The sequence below is a fragment of the Pseudonaja textilis genome, chromosome 2, assembly GCF_049901715.1.
Source record: "Pseudonaja textilis isolate UNSWEBS1 chromosome 2, rPseTex1.2, whole genome shotgun sequence".
NCBI lineage: Eukaryota > Metazoa > Chordata > Lepidosauria > Squamata > Elapidae > Pseudonaja > Pseudonaja textilis.
Window position 1 is genome coordinate 66,373,959 of NC_141991.1, and position 14,551 is coordinate 66,388,509.

The window sequence follows — 14,551 nt, forward strand, 5'->3', positions numbered from 1 at the left end:
TGCTTTTCTGCTTCCCACCATCATATGTTGCCCTCTCAGAAAAAGTAGCCCCTTTTAGTGACAAAAAATTCCAGTCAACCTTCTGTTGTCCCAGAGATCTCTCCCACCTGGGGAGCTCTGTGCAAAAATTCACACTATATACACAGAAAGCTGCACCCCTTTAGACAAATACTAAAGGGAAAATGGCCACAAGCTTCTGTTGTGAGAGTGGAGAGCAGAATAGAGCAAACATTTCATGACATCTAAGACCAACTGCTGAAGATGTGTCGTATGGTCTCCCTTTAAAAAAAATCCAGAGAACTTTACATTAATAAACAGGAATTAATATTAGTTTAGGTATTGGAGGGGGGCCTCCAATTTCAGTAGATACTGAAACCACTCGAGCCATGGAGGCTTACTGAGTGACTTAGGGCAAACATTTTCTTGGCCTATCATAAGAGTCGTGGGGTAATAATAGAAGTGATGTTACTGTTTTAATCTCCTGGAAAAAAAGACATTCAATAAATCTTAGAAAAATAATCAAGTAGTCAAAACATACAACCACAATTGGGACCAGAATTTGGTGATCAATCAAATTAATAAATGAATCATCATAGGCTGGACCTGGTTTTATGACCCTTTTTAGTGAGGTCATTACGCAAATCACACTGTCACTAAGTTAATCCAATTAAGCTTCCCCAGTTGACTTTGGTTGTGGGAGCTGGCTGGGAAGATTGCAAATCAGATCACATCAGCACAAGATACTGCAACCGTCATAAGTGCAAGCCAATTGCCACATGCCCAAACTACAGTAATGCAACCACAAATGTGATGTCATAACTTAGAGGACAGGTCCCAAGTCACTTTTTTCGAGGTTTCCAAGGTAACATCATACTTGCCATACTATATCCAGTTCTGGTCACCATAGTATGAAAAAGATGTTGGGTCTCTAGAAAGAGTGCAAAGAAGAGGAGAGAAGATCATTAGGAGTCTGGAGGCTAAAACTTATGATGGATGGTTGCAGGGTCTGGGTATGTCTAACAAAGAGAAAGACTAGGGGTAACATGATAGTAGTCTTCCAATATTTGAAGGGCTGTCATAAAGAAGAGGGGGTTAATCTATTCTCCAAAGCACCTGAATCAAGACACAAAGTAACAGATGGAAACATATCAAAGGGAGAACCAACCTAGGATAAATATTCTGACAATTGGTGGTTTGCCTTCCAAAGTTGTGGGTGTTCCATCACTGGAAGTTTTTAAGAGATTGGACAGCCATTTCTCTGGAATGGTATAGCTCACCTGCTTGGGCAGGAGTTGGACTAGAAGACCTCCAAGGTCCCTTCCAACTCTATCTTTTGTGTGTGTTCCATAATCACATGAATATCATTGCCTTTGAATAAGAAAGTGAGGAGAGATGTTCAAAGAAAGGATAAAACATAATTCAAGTAGCCTCCCTAAGATGATTAATGATGGACTATTACTACATTATATTGAAACACAATACTACTTCACATCTTTCTTATCATAGTAACATTAGCTACTTCCTGTCTTCCACAAAAAGGTTCCCCCCATCCTTACTATATTCTTCCTGTCAGTTTAACTACCCAATTCCTAAGTGACTTTTCCTCCTGAGAGCTATTTTAGTAGACAAATCATTTAAGACCCTATTTTTCCACTTCTTTGCCACTTATCATTTATTAATAATTCACTTTTCCTCTTTCTTCCTCTATTAAGTTAGCACAAGTGTTATTTAATATGAAACAGGAATGTACTCATTTAAAAAAGCTTCCCACCTACATATCTTATCTGAGTAATAGTGTTATCCATTAGCAACCGATATAAACGTTATGTACCAAATTCTGAGCATAGGGATTAAAGCTGCAGTGGGCGTTCTCCACAGAGAATGGTTTTTTTTTATAATTAACCCCTATTTAACCTAATCCAATCAGGCAGTTCCCACATCAATATTTTAAGCATTTTTTTTTTAAATGAAAGATGTACAATCATTGATGTTCTTGTTAATCATTAAAATCCATTATCCAAGTTATTTAACTCTGCATGAGCCAGGGCCCAAAAGATCTGAGGGGAAAATCCCATTGGTTATAAGCTATAAATGCTCTGGTTTTTATTTGTGTTAGTAAAAGAATAACAAAGAATGGGCCTTTATCTGGAGAGAGTGGTTGGTATCAATTTTAGCTGCTTCTGAAGCATTTGGAACTTGTATTGAGTCTTGAAAGTTACTTTGACTCCAAATATGAAATGGGTAGCACATATAAGATTAAATTAGATTCCACACCAAAGGATAGTAACAGTGCTGTTGATGGCTGATCTAGAAAAGATAAAAGTAGATGCTGATTTCGGTCTGTTCTTCATAACTTAGAATATATAAGGTCTGGAATGCATCAATTATCAGTCCCATCCCTACAGATGTACATTTATATGCACATGTGTACATGTGTACATCCTATAGAATTGTTTCGCTGCAGGTAGCCATATTTGTGTAGGCAATGCCAGGGCTAGTTACTACAGGCAAACATCCTGTTGCTTGCATTATTCATAGCAGTTAATGAATAGCAGTGTTGAATTGCCCAGCATAAACCTGGTGTCATCTCGATTGCAGAGGCTAATCGTAGAAAGTAAAGTCACTGCCCTTCGAGTCAGCTGCATAACATTCTTCACAGCTACACAAGCTGTTTCAGGGTAGAGTGCCCCTTTCAGTGCAATGGCTCTTGCACCCAGCTCATTCAGTATCTGACAGGAAGAGTTTAAACACTGGTGGCTGAAGTTAACAAGACCAGAGTATGCTTATGTGCTACCCAAACTCCATACTTAAGAACTGGTTCTGTAAGGCTGAGTTCCTTTAAGCCCAGTACATAGATCTTCAATAAGAAAAAAATTGCATGATTGAACCACTTTTTCACAAAATGCACTTCTTTTGGAAATAGCAAAACATTACATCTTTTTATTGAAAATAAAGTATTTTTTTTCTATGTAGTACCTCACCTTGAGGTCATGTAAAATTGGAAGGAAGTCTAGTTTTAGGAACAGATTAGAAGCAAAGAGGCAAGTTCTGTTTCTCGGCAAACTATTCTGCTACCTTGGTACCAAGTAGTTCTCACAATCCTTTTGACCACATTGTCTAAGACTAAGTCTTTTCTGATCACAGAACCAGATACACGAAGCACATTCTGCTTTAAGTGACGCTTTTTTAGTTTAATGGCTTAAACGTGACTTAAAATTGAGGGTAACAGGAACGATTTTGCTCCCAGTACAAATACTTTCCATTCAACTCCAGTCCAGTCAAGAATTCAAAATGCTTGGTTACAACATTTTAATGGGAAGAGCAGAGACATACTAAATCTTCATGTAGCTCATCTTTAGCCATCAAGCCCAGTGAGTTCACACGATAAATCTGCTCTTCATAAGGGACCCACTCTTGGTAGCTGTGTCTGCATGAGCCTGATAACCAATTACCACTTTTGAAGAGAGGCCCAGGTGTTCCTTATACACACGCCTGAAAGCAAGAACAAAGCAATTTTGTGTGAGCGCCATTAAAGACATCAATCCCCATTGGTTTTTACTTCACACATTTCTTATGATTCCTTTTAAAGAAATCCCATTTAAGAAATCTAGAGCCATTTACAATAAAAGAACTTCAATAAAAAAAGGAAAAAACCAATAAAAACATACACTAATACATTTTGTAAAATAGAAAATACAAAGTGAAATCCATAAGATACATTAAAACAGGCTGTCACCAGGGCCCACGGGCTGCGGCCAGGTGCCTTGTGGAGTGACCACCTCAACCTCGTGCCAGAGCCAGCGAGGAGGAGAGGAGGCGGGGGGGACCAGGAAGAGCACAGAAAAGGCGGTGCCATCAGGGCCCCTCCGTGTGCGCGTTGCCCTGGCGGTGCGCCCCGCGCCACTTCGCCCCTGCTGGTCCATTGCCCCACGCTGTTCGCCCCCCCGGCTGCCGCTGCCCCGCTTCTTCCCCACCGCGCCGCTTCACCGCCACCCTGCCTTTCTCCCTGCCCGCCGTTGCCCCGCCCCCCCCCGCTGCTTCTGCCCCCCGCCCTGCCCTCGCGTTTCTGCCCTGCCGCCGCGCCCTCGCCACCGCTTCTGCCCCCCGGCCTTGCCCCGCCAGTGTCCCAGGGAAGGTGAAAGGTTGGACACCTGCATTAAAATGTGAAGAAAAAGTAAAAGCAACAAGTTGCCAATCATGACAACACTCCAACATATCATATTGCTGTGTTTGTTTGCTTGCTTTTTTAATCTCAGCTGATTATGTTCGTTTTTTTACAGTTGTGTGATTTATGATTTTTTTAAAAAAAACATTAGCTGCCCAGAGTTATATATTTGAGCCATATAAATTGAGAGGAAGAAAGAGTGAGGGTGTGTGCCTGGGAAAATTAATCTGCCTTTCCTAGGTGCACAAAGGGCAGGAAGCCTGGCATCAGGCTTTCTAAAGACCATGGGACCTGCCACTGGAAAGGCCAACTCTCTCACCATACCTCAGTCTGGGAGGGCCCCGCCTGAAGGTGACACTCACCCAATATGAATTACTCCATCCCGGTTCTCTGCCTCCCGGGTCCAAATGGCAATTTTGTCTCCTTTGGCACGAATATTGATGACTGCCCCACAGACATCATCACTGTAGTCGCAGAACATCTCTCCAATCAGGCACAGCAACTACAAAAGGGGGCAGCCAGAAAATCCAAATGAAATATACAGGGAACCAGATGTCACAGCATTTGTCTGATGTACCAGGTTTTTTTCCTTCCCCAAAGAGTTTAATATTGATATGGGGGAAAGACTAGAATCTTAAGAGATAAATTAAGGACTAATCTTTTCTACACACTGGGAACCTAATAGGTGAAAAATACTTAAATCAAAAATGTGTCTGCGTTCTTGGGCTGCAAAAATTCAAGTGACCCACATAACATTAACCAAAAAAAATAGAGTTTTCTATATGTAGTTAGTTCTCTTAGTTGCCTGCTGAAGCTCCGGATTTGTGCAACCCATATCTGGTAGCCCTACTGTGTTCAGGGTTATGCAACCTCTGTTTAACATCTTTTCTCTCTTTTCCAATATGTTTTTCTGCTTCTGTCCAATAAGCTGTTGGAAAAGAGGGGGAAGGGAAGCACACCAGATGTCTAAACTGATGGTTTTCAAACACCTTTTAAATTAGTCTGAGGGCATATTGCCCATCTCAGAATAAGCTAGTGTGGTCTTATTTGTGGAAGGAATTACTGAAACTGAACAATTACGTAAGTAGCCCTAGCTACTAAAGAGAGACAGGGATGAGCTTTTGGATCCATTACAGAAATATGGCCACAATCCAAGAACCACCCAGTTTGAGAAATTAATGGAGCAGAGGGAAAAATATAAACTGAATTCTGCTTGCTTACTTACAGTCTCTAACCAGAAACGGTCAAGTTCTGTACGCCGCTGCTGCTTAGCCAGTGTGATCAGCCAACGACCACCATGCTTATTCCAGTTATCTTCCCACATGGGTTCAATTCCATCCTGGGTAGAAAAATGTCAAAGACAATAATTGCTTGCTATGTACAGAATAAGGAAGATGACCTTAATGAAGATATTCAAGTTCTGTTGCCACAGCAACAAAAGATAAAACATGTTTTAAGTCCAGAATGTCCAGATAACATTTAGAAGAAATTCAGACAGGCACCATCCTAATTTACTGAACTATAAGGAGAAGAAGAGGGACAACAAAATCAGCCAGTCTCAATAAAAGTAATTTTAGGATCCTTGCTATTGATTTCTTGGTCTGGCCTACCTAATGGAGCTGATACGACCTCCTATGAGTCATACATATGAGTCATACACATTCTCACTATGTATTAAGCTACCGATACATTCAGTTGGGAAGCACTGGTTTTGTGCCAGAAAGCAAGGCATAAAATTAAATCATTATTCCCTAATATGGACAACTTCCAAATATGCTGACTTCCCAGCCAGCATAATTATTGCAGATACAAGTTCTGTATTAGGACAATGCACAAGTTGAGAGAGTTAAAGCTTCATAATAAAGAGATCCATCTCTATTTACCTTCATATAAGAAACCCTCATGTAACAATTCAATGGGTTTAGGGTCAAGTTGTTGGGATTTAAGGCCTGGAAAAGAACTTACTTTGAAAAGAGAGTAGTCACAGCCAGAAGTCAGTTTACTAGCTAGTTGGATATGGCTATATAGTCTGCAATTTCAAGAACAGGAGATAGAGGTTAGCAATATAATTGATTGGCTTTATTTCAATAAGAAATCAAAGTAAATTGCATAAGTATCACCAAAACTCCAACCCAGACATTTTTTCACTAAAACCAGGTCCATATCACAGGAAAGCATTATTAACTTCCTACAGCATACATCTGGCCTAGCTGCATTTTACATATTTCAGGTGGCATTTTTAGCAAGGAGATACAATTCATTTTCCAAGCATTAATGTCAGTGCTAACCATTTTACCTTCATAATTATTTAAGGAATAGTTGAATAAAGATAAAGAATTCAGTGCCTAGATTTTTTTTTCCTATAGAATGAACCAGTGAGAAGGAAGGCAGGATTTTTTTTTTCCCAGCAACGATGTTATGGTGAACAGTTTTCTTATTGGCTCACTCTGTCTGTAGATGTTTTAGGTGACTTAAAAAATTTTTTACAGGTCCTTAAATGGGAGAAATGACTCAATGACTTCACTGATCTCACAGCAATTGCCCTGAATTGGGAAGGTAGGTGCATATGATCAGACTAATACACACTATCCTTCTGATTCCACTTTAATATGCAGACAGGATCAATGCAGGCTACTGTATTTTGAGTCTGCAGATTCCTCTCAGGCAAAAGAAGCCTTGGTGAAATGGAGGAAAAATGGATTCATCTGCTCCCTTTCTTCCACAGTAGATAGCAAGACTGTTCCTTTTTTTTCCTTTCCACGTGGAGGCTAGCAGTTTTTCTTTCTCTTGTGTGCAAAGTGATGGTGGTTTGCTACTCCAGGACCATCTCTCCTTTTCCTCATCACTAACAACCTTCAACACCCTGTTTCTAGTGCCTGTTTGCAGGTAGTCCTTAGAACATACCTTCCCTTTCTCCTCCAATATAACTACATGTAAATACAGCTACAGCTGCTGGGGAAAGCACCTGATTGTAAGATTACAATCAGCTGTACTTTTAACAGTTGCTTGAAATGCATTATAACAGGGGTATCAAACTCACAGCCTGCAGGTCACATGTTGGCCCCGGCCCCACCTGGTTTAGCAAAGTGGGGGAGAAGTCCCAATAGGTCACATGACGATGCCATGATGGCATGAATTTGACACCCCTGCTGCATTAGAAGAATAGTAACATCCCAATGATTTCTTTTTTTAGTAACTGCTCAGATTTTTATTTTATTTTTATTTTTTTGCAAAGAGCAGCAAATTCATGGATGATGTTCTGGAGACAAGGGTGGAAAAGGCAATGTGTTTTTGCTTTTTGTGTGAAGTAGGCGAGGTACAATATTTTTATTGCTCCAGGACAATTAGTAGCTTGGGATAGAAAACTGGATGAATGTCATTAAACAACAACACCCTGCTATTCATTAGCTAAAAGACCACTTGTTGCTTCACTGAGTTCCTGTGTTGCAAAGTATGGAGCAATTTACAAGAAGGGAGCTGGCACCAAATTTTGTAGACTGCAGTTCACATGGGAGATACATGGTATGGGACTGTTTTTGCTACAGTACTGTAGGTTCAGCTAGTTAACTCTCTTGAAAATAAAGATCCAGTCTGCGTCTCAAATGCAGGCGCACCTCAAGAATTCTTTAACAGGAAAGTAATACAGGTGGTCCTTGGCTTACAACAGTTTGTTTAGTGACCGTTCAAAGTTACAATGTCACTGAAAAAAGTGACTTGTGACAGTTTTTCACACTCCTTTTTGCGACCTCCTGATGAGCAAAGTCAATGGGGAAGCCAGATTTACTTAACAACCGGATGTCTAACTTATCAACTACAGTGATTCACTTAACAACTGAAGCAAGAAAGGTTGTGAAATGGGGCAACAATTCGCTTAACAAATGTCTCACTTAGCAACAGAAATGTTGGGCTCCATTATGGTCATAAGTCTAGGGTTACCTATTGATCTAAATGCCATGTAGGGAAGAACTGCTTTCCATAACCGATTCATTTGGGAAAACCTTTGTATCCATTGAGTTACTAAGAAAGCTATAGATACCCCAAGGCTTTGGAATAAGGTAGACCTTTCTCTATATCAGTAAACAATATTCTAACAAGTCCCTGTATTTGTTGACAGTGGGGAAAAAATATAGCAAGGTGGCATTTGCAGTATTAATAATTTATACAGAAGTTCTCCAGAATCCTCTGTTTTTTTTTCTCTCTGGTCAATATTGCTGTTTGATCCACATGCTAAATGACATAACCTATAATCATATTACTTCTTCAGGATTGTATGACTGAAATATTATCATGCACGGAAGAAGATAAGGATACACTCACGCCCAGAAGTCTTCCACAGTATCAAACTTGGTAACAAGCCGCAAGTTATCTTGCCAAGTTTTGCTCTTGTCATTTTTGAAGAACCACAAGGCCCACCTATGAATTAAAGGAAGGTACAGTGAAGGTAATGGAAAATGCTCTTTGAAAGCCAAGCCAAATTACCCTCATGCTTCTTAATGCTTTTGGGGGGGAACTGATAAGTGCTCCATGCTCAGCTAGGTCTAAGTGTATCATAATTGATATTTGTAGCCAATATATATTAATTTTTCAGTTTAGAATGCCTGAAAAAAGATTAGGCTTTTCTCTCTTTCTCCTTTGTTTGTACAGTAAAGAAATATAAAAATGGGAGTATTTTAAGCATTTGATAATGAACAAATATATTATTTGGAGAATCTGATTCCTGCTCATAAGACAAAAAAGACTGAAGACAGTTAATATACCTGTAAGCTGAGAGTATTTTCTTATGTGGTATCTATAAAATCTGCAGATGTACAGAAGTTTCTTTTTGAGGACAAACCACCAGACATTTCTTGAAAATATATACAGTATATCCATTTTAGTATACTTAAATGCTTCCTTTAGCGACATTTAAATGTATGTGTTCTAGACACTTATAGTTCATAAAAGAAATGGCAAGTACGAAAAAAGAATATTGAAACCCAAGAACTGGACACTGGACATAACAAAATAAAATGGTGTACACCATTTTATTGCTAATACCTGTTCTGTAGGGGGTGCTTGGTGATGTGCTCTGCAACTGTCTCCCCTCTCTTAGTCTTGTGCTCCTGATGTTCTTCATGTGTGCTTGCCTAATGGTTGAACAAAGGGGCAATGCTATGGCAATTGACAGGACAGTCATTTTCCCCCAATTATTCACCCTGAAGTCTTTACCGCCTAAACAATAACACAAGCTAAAGATGATAAACCCTGTAACAATAAGGCATTGCAGATTAAATAAAAGCCAACCGTTTTTTTAGAAATTGAGAAGCCCATATATTTCAGGCCCGTGTTCTTTCTCAAGAGCAAATCCAAAACTAGAAAGCTTTTATGTAGACATACAGCATTAAGACGCAAAACCTATCGATGTGCTTTTTCTCCAGAATGGGAGAAGCACATTATTTCTCAAAGTTTGGAAAGTTTCATATCCCAGGAATACTAAGATTCCCCCGCTCCCCCAAGGCCTGTTCTAGCCCCAAGGAAAACCTGCTCTAGCTTCATGTATTTTAAATCCCAAACAGACATAGTTCTTGCAGCATGAAACATCTACTGGAAAAGGCTGAGCCAACATTTCAAAAGCCAGGAAACAAGAGTGAATAAACCAAGACAATTCTTGGCTACGCTGTATTAGCAACATTACAAGCTGCCAAAATGTCTAACTTTTTCCAATTCAAAGAAACAGGAAAACACACAGTTTGATGCCCCTAGACTTTAGTACCATATTCATTTTATATACAATCCCTAAGGGAAGCAGAGGAGGAGGCTGACACTGTAGATTTTGCAGGTTTTGTTTAAAGAGCTAAGGAGAGTAAATAGATCTAGGAAGGAAGACTAGCTGCCCAATGAGCTGATAGCCTCCTTTTCATATTAGCTAGTTTAGGCAAGTTATCTTGGGCCTGCTGGTATTTTCTTCAAGGAACAGCTTGAAAATTGTTTTCATAAGCAGAAACTTTATATTCCTATTCCCTCAGTCCTTTTAGTGTTGTAGAATCAGTATATAGCATGTAGACAAAATTTACATGTTCTCCAAGCATAGATTCATTTTAGTAGGCCTACTATAACAACAAGAGATTTCCCCAACATGCAGAATTTCTTTTGTTATAAAGATACAGGAAATCCCTCATTATAGCTAGAAATACAGGAACTTTGCTAGCTTAAGTCAAAGAAAAGCTTTCCATGCAGTTTAGACCATATAATGTAGGTCTTCTGATTTATCTAAGCAGTATTAAGATCGTAGTCTGGAATACATGCCATGTTAGAAAGGTTCACTATGTATATTTGCTTGGAAGTATACTGTATCCCATTGCATTCAATTGAATTTAAATCCTGCATGATACAAAGTAGAACCTTACTTCCCATATATGAATCAGTCTAGCTCTATTTCCCCCCAGCCAAAATGAGTTCTCAAGAAGTTAAACAACTGAGTTGAATAATTAACCCTCCATTTTTATGAATACTATCTCTACAGCTTTCAACTTGAGAAGAAAAGGACAGAAAGCTCAGGAAAAAAATAACTAAATTTTATATTACCTACCATATTTGCTGCTGCCATGTTTTATACAATATTTTTTCCAATTCTTTTTACCAAAAAGGTACTTGGGAGAACCTCTTCAAATCCCCAAACCAGACAGACCTTTCTTCAAAAGACAAGAGAGTTGAGTGCATTTCATTTGTAGAATCTGCTAACTACCTTTATTGGGTGGAGCATGACATGCAGGGCAAAACAAGGTCATTAGAATACCTTTAATGTTAAAGGACCTGAGCCAATTTCTCTGACAAAATTAGAACAAAAACAGAATAGAGATCTGGCCAGATGGGAGAGATAGTCACTGTGAAATTGAACACAAGAGAAATGCTGAATGACAGCAATTGTAGAGTAGAAACTGGATGTGGGTTTATTTTTTAAAAGAGGCTAGCATTTGAAGAACTGGTCACTTTCCCAAGTCAAATAACACCAGATTCCACCAAGGTTGTAGGAAGCTGTTGAGCATCATGCTGCCAGTTGTCATCTATCAGCCTGTCCTTGTCTGCTCAACCCACATCAAGAGAGGGCAAGATAACTGGATGCTGTACCTAGGAAAATCTTGGGACATTTTCCTGTTTCAGACCAAGAGAATAATCATCCTATCCCCATTCTGCCTAGACTGAGAACCCCCTGACTGACACAAGATACTGATGCTTGTTTCATTTGGTCACCTAACTTCATTGGGCTTTTACAGGGCTGACCACTTTTGATAGCTGCCATTTGTTTCAGGTATTCTTGCTCAAGGCAATGGCCTAATAGGATGGGTGAGGGACTGTTGATGCTTTTTGCTTGCTTGCTTAAACAGGTAATTGAACAAGTAGCCAAGGAATGAGTGTTCCTCCGTTTTGGATATTGTGGGAGCAACCACAGTTCAGCTGTAAGCCTGCAGCTGTCTGAAGCAGTCTGATTGAAAACAGCATTACAATTTCTGAAGGGTAATAATAAAGAATCCAATGGCACCTTAAATTAATTTATTGCAGTATAAATCCTTGTAGCCCACAGTCCATCATGTACATAAAATTTATTTAAGTTTGCACTTATCCATGAGTGTATTGGTAAACATGATAAGCAGCTAAATCAGATTTTAAAAAGCTCTTAATATTATTATGTTGGTATTTCAAGGGACTACTGAAAAGTGGTCTTGACCAATCTTCCCTAATTTGCTGTCTTTCAGATGTGTTGAACATCAGCACCTGTAATTCTTAAACCAGAAGACTGAGATAACATGCAAGTATCTTTTCACTGGTAAACTAATTTACCCATTCTTTCATTCAGGATCAGGCTTCAAAAACCAAGAAAAACATGCTGCATAGTTACTTCTAACAACTTTCCTTTATTGTTCCTCTCCTATAGACAGCAATATTGCCAAACTAAAGCAACTACTTGCATCATTAAAAAATATACTCCAAGAACTTCAAGGGATAAGCTATCTTGATCTCTTTTTCCCCAATCTAAACTTTGGTCCTCTGGAACACGAGTCTCCAACCTTGGCAACTTGTGGACTTCAACTCACAGAGTTCCTCAGCCAGTAAACTGAGAGTTGAAGCTGAAGTTGAAGTCTTCAAGTCTTCAAGTTGCCAAGGTTGGAGACACCTGCTCTTGAATGTAGCCCCTCTCTCCTGGGAATCCAGGCTACATCCACCATTCGGGTCATAAGCAATAGAATTCCACTTAATGTTGTATTTCTGTGACTTTATGCTGGAGTTTCCATTTATAGCTTCCTGTTCAAGAATGATCACTGTATGAATGCCATATCCTGCAGACAAAATTGTTCCGCCTTTTCAAGTTTTCTGATGTCAGATTTATGTTAGGATTTTGTTTTCTGCTTTCCTTTGTCCTATGTGCATTTAATGCAGTAAGTATTTCCTAGTAAATAGTATCCTGCTGAAAGATGAGAAGGAGGCTGATTTTCTGTATTCTGCACAGCAGTGGATTTGTACACTGTGCATATGCAGATAGATAAACTCAGCAAGACGTCCATAACCAAGTACATTTATTAATTCATCGGGTATCCTCATGACTCACATTTGTGATGAAGTTCTTCTTTAATGACCAATCCTTTGTATATCTGCCTTGTAGGTAAAAGATGGTTATCTCCTAACCCATCTCGTAGCGATAGAAAGCAGCTGCCATGAGTTAGAGAATTCAGGCAAAGTGAGGAAAACTCCCCCAACCCATCGAGGGTCAAATTAGTGACCATTCGGGATTACAGATGTGGCCATGTGACATGAACTACATTTCCCAGGATACCTTTAACTACATGTACCATGATGCATTCCCTTAAGGGGACAGCTCATAATTCCTAAGTAACTATCCAATTCCCATAGACTGGCTGGGACAGCACAGCTGACATTATTAAGCATTAGCATCATGTACCTGAAAAGATTCAAGGATAAGATTGGCATCTATTTTTGTGCTAGGCTGTGGTCCCAATTCAGATAATCCTTGACTTATAATCACAATTGAACCCCAAATTTCTGTTGCTAATCAAGACATTTGTTAAATGAATTTTGTCCCAATTTTACAACTTTTCTTAACATCGTTAAGTGAATCACCGCAATTGTTAAGTTAGTAACATGATTTGTTAAGTGAATCTGGATTTCCCATTGACTTTGCTTGTCAGAAGGTTGCAAAAGATGATCACATGACTCTGGGACACTGCAACCATCATAAATATGAGTCAGTTGCCAAGCATTTTAATTTTGATCACATGACCATGGGGATGACGCAATGGTCATAAGTGTGAAAAACAGTCATAGGTCACTTTTTTTCCAGTGCCGCTATAACTTTGAACAATCACTAAACAAACACTCGTAAGTTGAGGGCTATCTGTATTGGTGTCTTTTCATTACACATTCTGCTTATGCTGATAAGCGGCTCTTACAGGAGTACAGTATTTACAGGAAATAATATGCCTACTGTTTAAAACTGACAGAAAAGAACCTCTATGTCACTGATGATGTATCAGAAAGCAGTTTTAATTGGAGAATTGATGGTGTCCTCTCACTTTTTTCCTTCCAGATTTTCCCTGTTATTTCTCAGCATCTCGTGGATTTGGTGATCTATATTTCATTCATTAGAACAAATATGATAGTTCATGTCCAACGAGTCAGAACCCAGGTTTTGCAATGCCTTCCCTGTTTGGTTCTGATCAGAAATGCACACACAGCAGCTGATAGGTCTGTACTCCTCCTCCCCCGTAATATGTTTGGTGGGATAAAAAAAGGTGCTACAGATTTTGTACTGTGTTTTGAGTAGAAGCTGGAACTATGTAATTAGGTGTAAAACAATGTCCCGTCCCCCTCCCTCTGTCCCATCCATCCCTCCAGTTTGGCAGAGTGGTGAAGGTGCTTGGGTTGGAAACCAGAAAACTGTGAATTTCAACCTTTGTATAGCCAGGCTGGTGTAGCGGTGAAAACGGGGACTTAAATGTTTAGGCGTGAAAGTCGGCTGGGTGACTTTGAATCAGTTGCTCTCTCTCAATTCAACTTACCTCACAGGATTGTTCTTGTGAGGAAAATAGGAAAAGGAAGGAGCATTAGGCATGTTCACTGCTTCAAATTACTTATAAAGTAATAAAGGTAGAATAAAAAAATGTAAATAAATACATAACAAATAAATGGTTAATAGTTTTCCAAAGTAAAGTAGACCTTTCAATTATGTAATCAAAGTCCAGTAATGAACTAATTAATCTGATATTCAGCTTTTTGAATAGAAATATACAATATTTATATTTGCATCTAAATATGTCTAAATAAAATACAATAAATAGAAATATTTATTTGAAAAAAAACAATGTTTAGTGTTTTGATTTGGCACCTCTTTTA

The 14,551-nt window shown here is 39.1% G+C and overlaps 1 protein-coding gene across 1 annotated transcript; it reads right to left on the reverse strand.

Annotated features, from left to right (window-relative positions):
- Positions 1-2,971: 2,971 nt before the first annotated feature.
- Positions 2,972-10,751, reverse strand: EIF4E1B (eukaryotic translation initiation factor 4E family member 1B). Its single transcript, XM_026721517.2, has 7 exons — positions 10,734-10,751; positions 9,203-9,291; positions 8,483-8,578; positions 6,131-6,194; positions 5,391-5,504; positions 4,528-4,667; positions 2,972-3,492 (listed from the first exon to the last, which is right to left on the reverse strand). Exons 1-7 carry the CDS (start codon positions 10,749-10,751, stop codon positions 3,378-3,380), a joined length of 636 nt encoding a protein of 211 aa, XP_026577302.1. The 3' UTR covers positions 2,972-3,377.
- Positions 10,752-14,551: the final 3,800 nt, after the last annotated feature.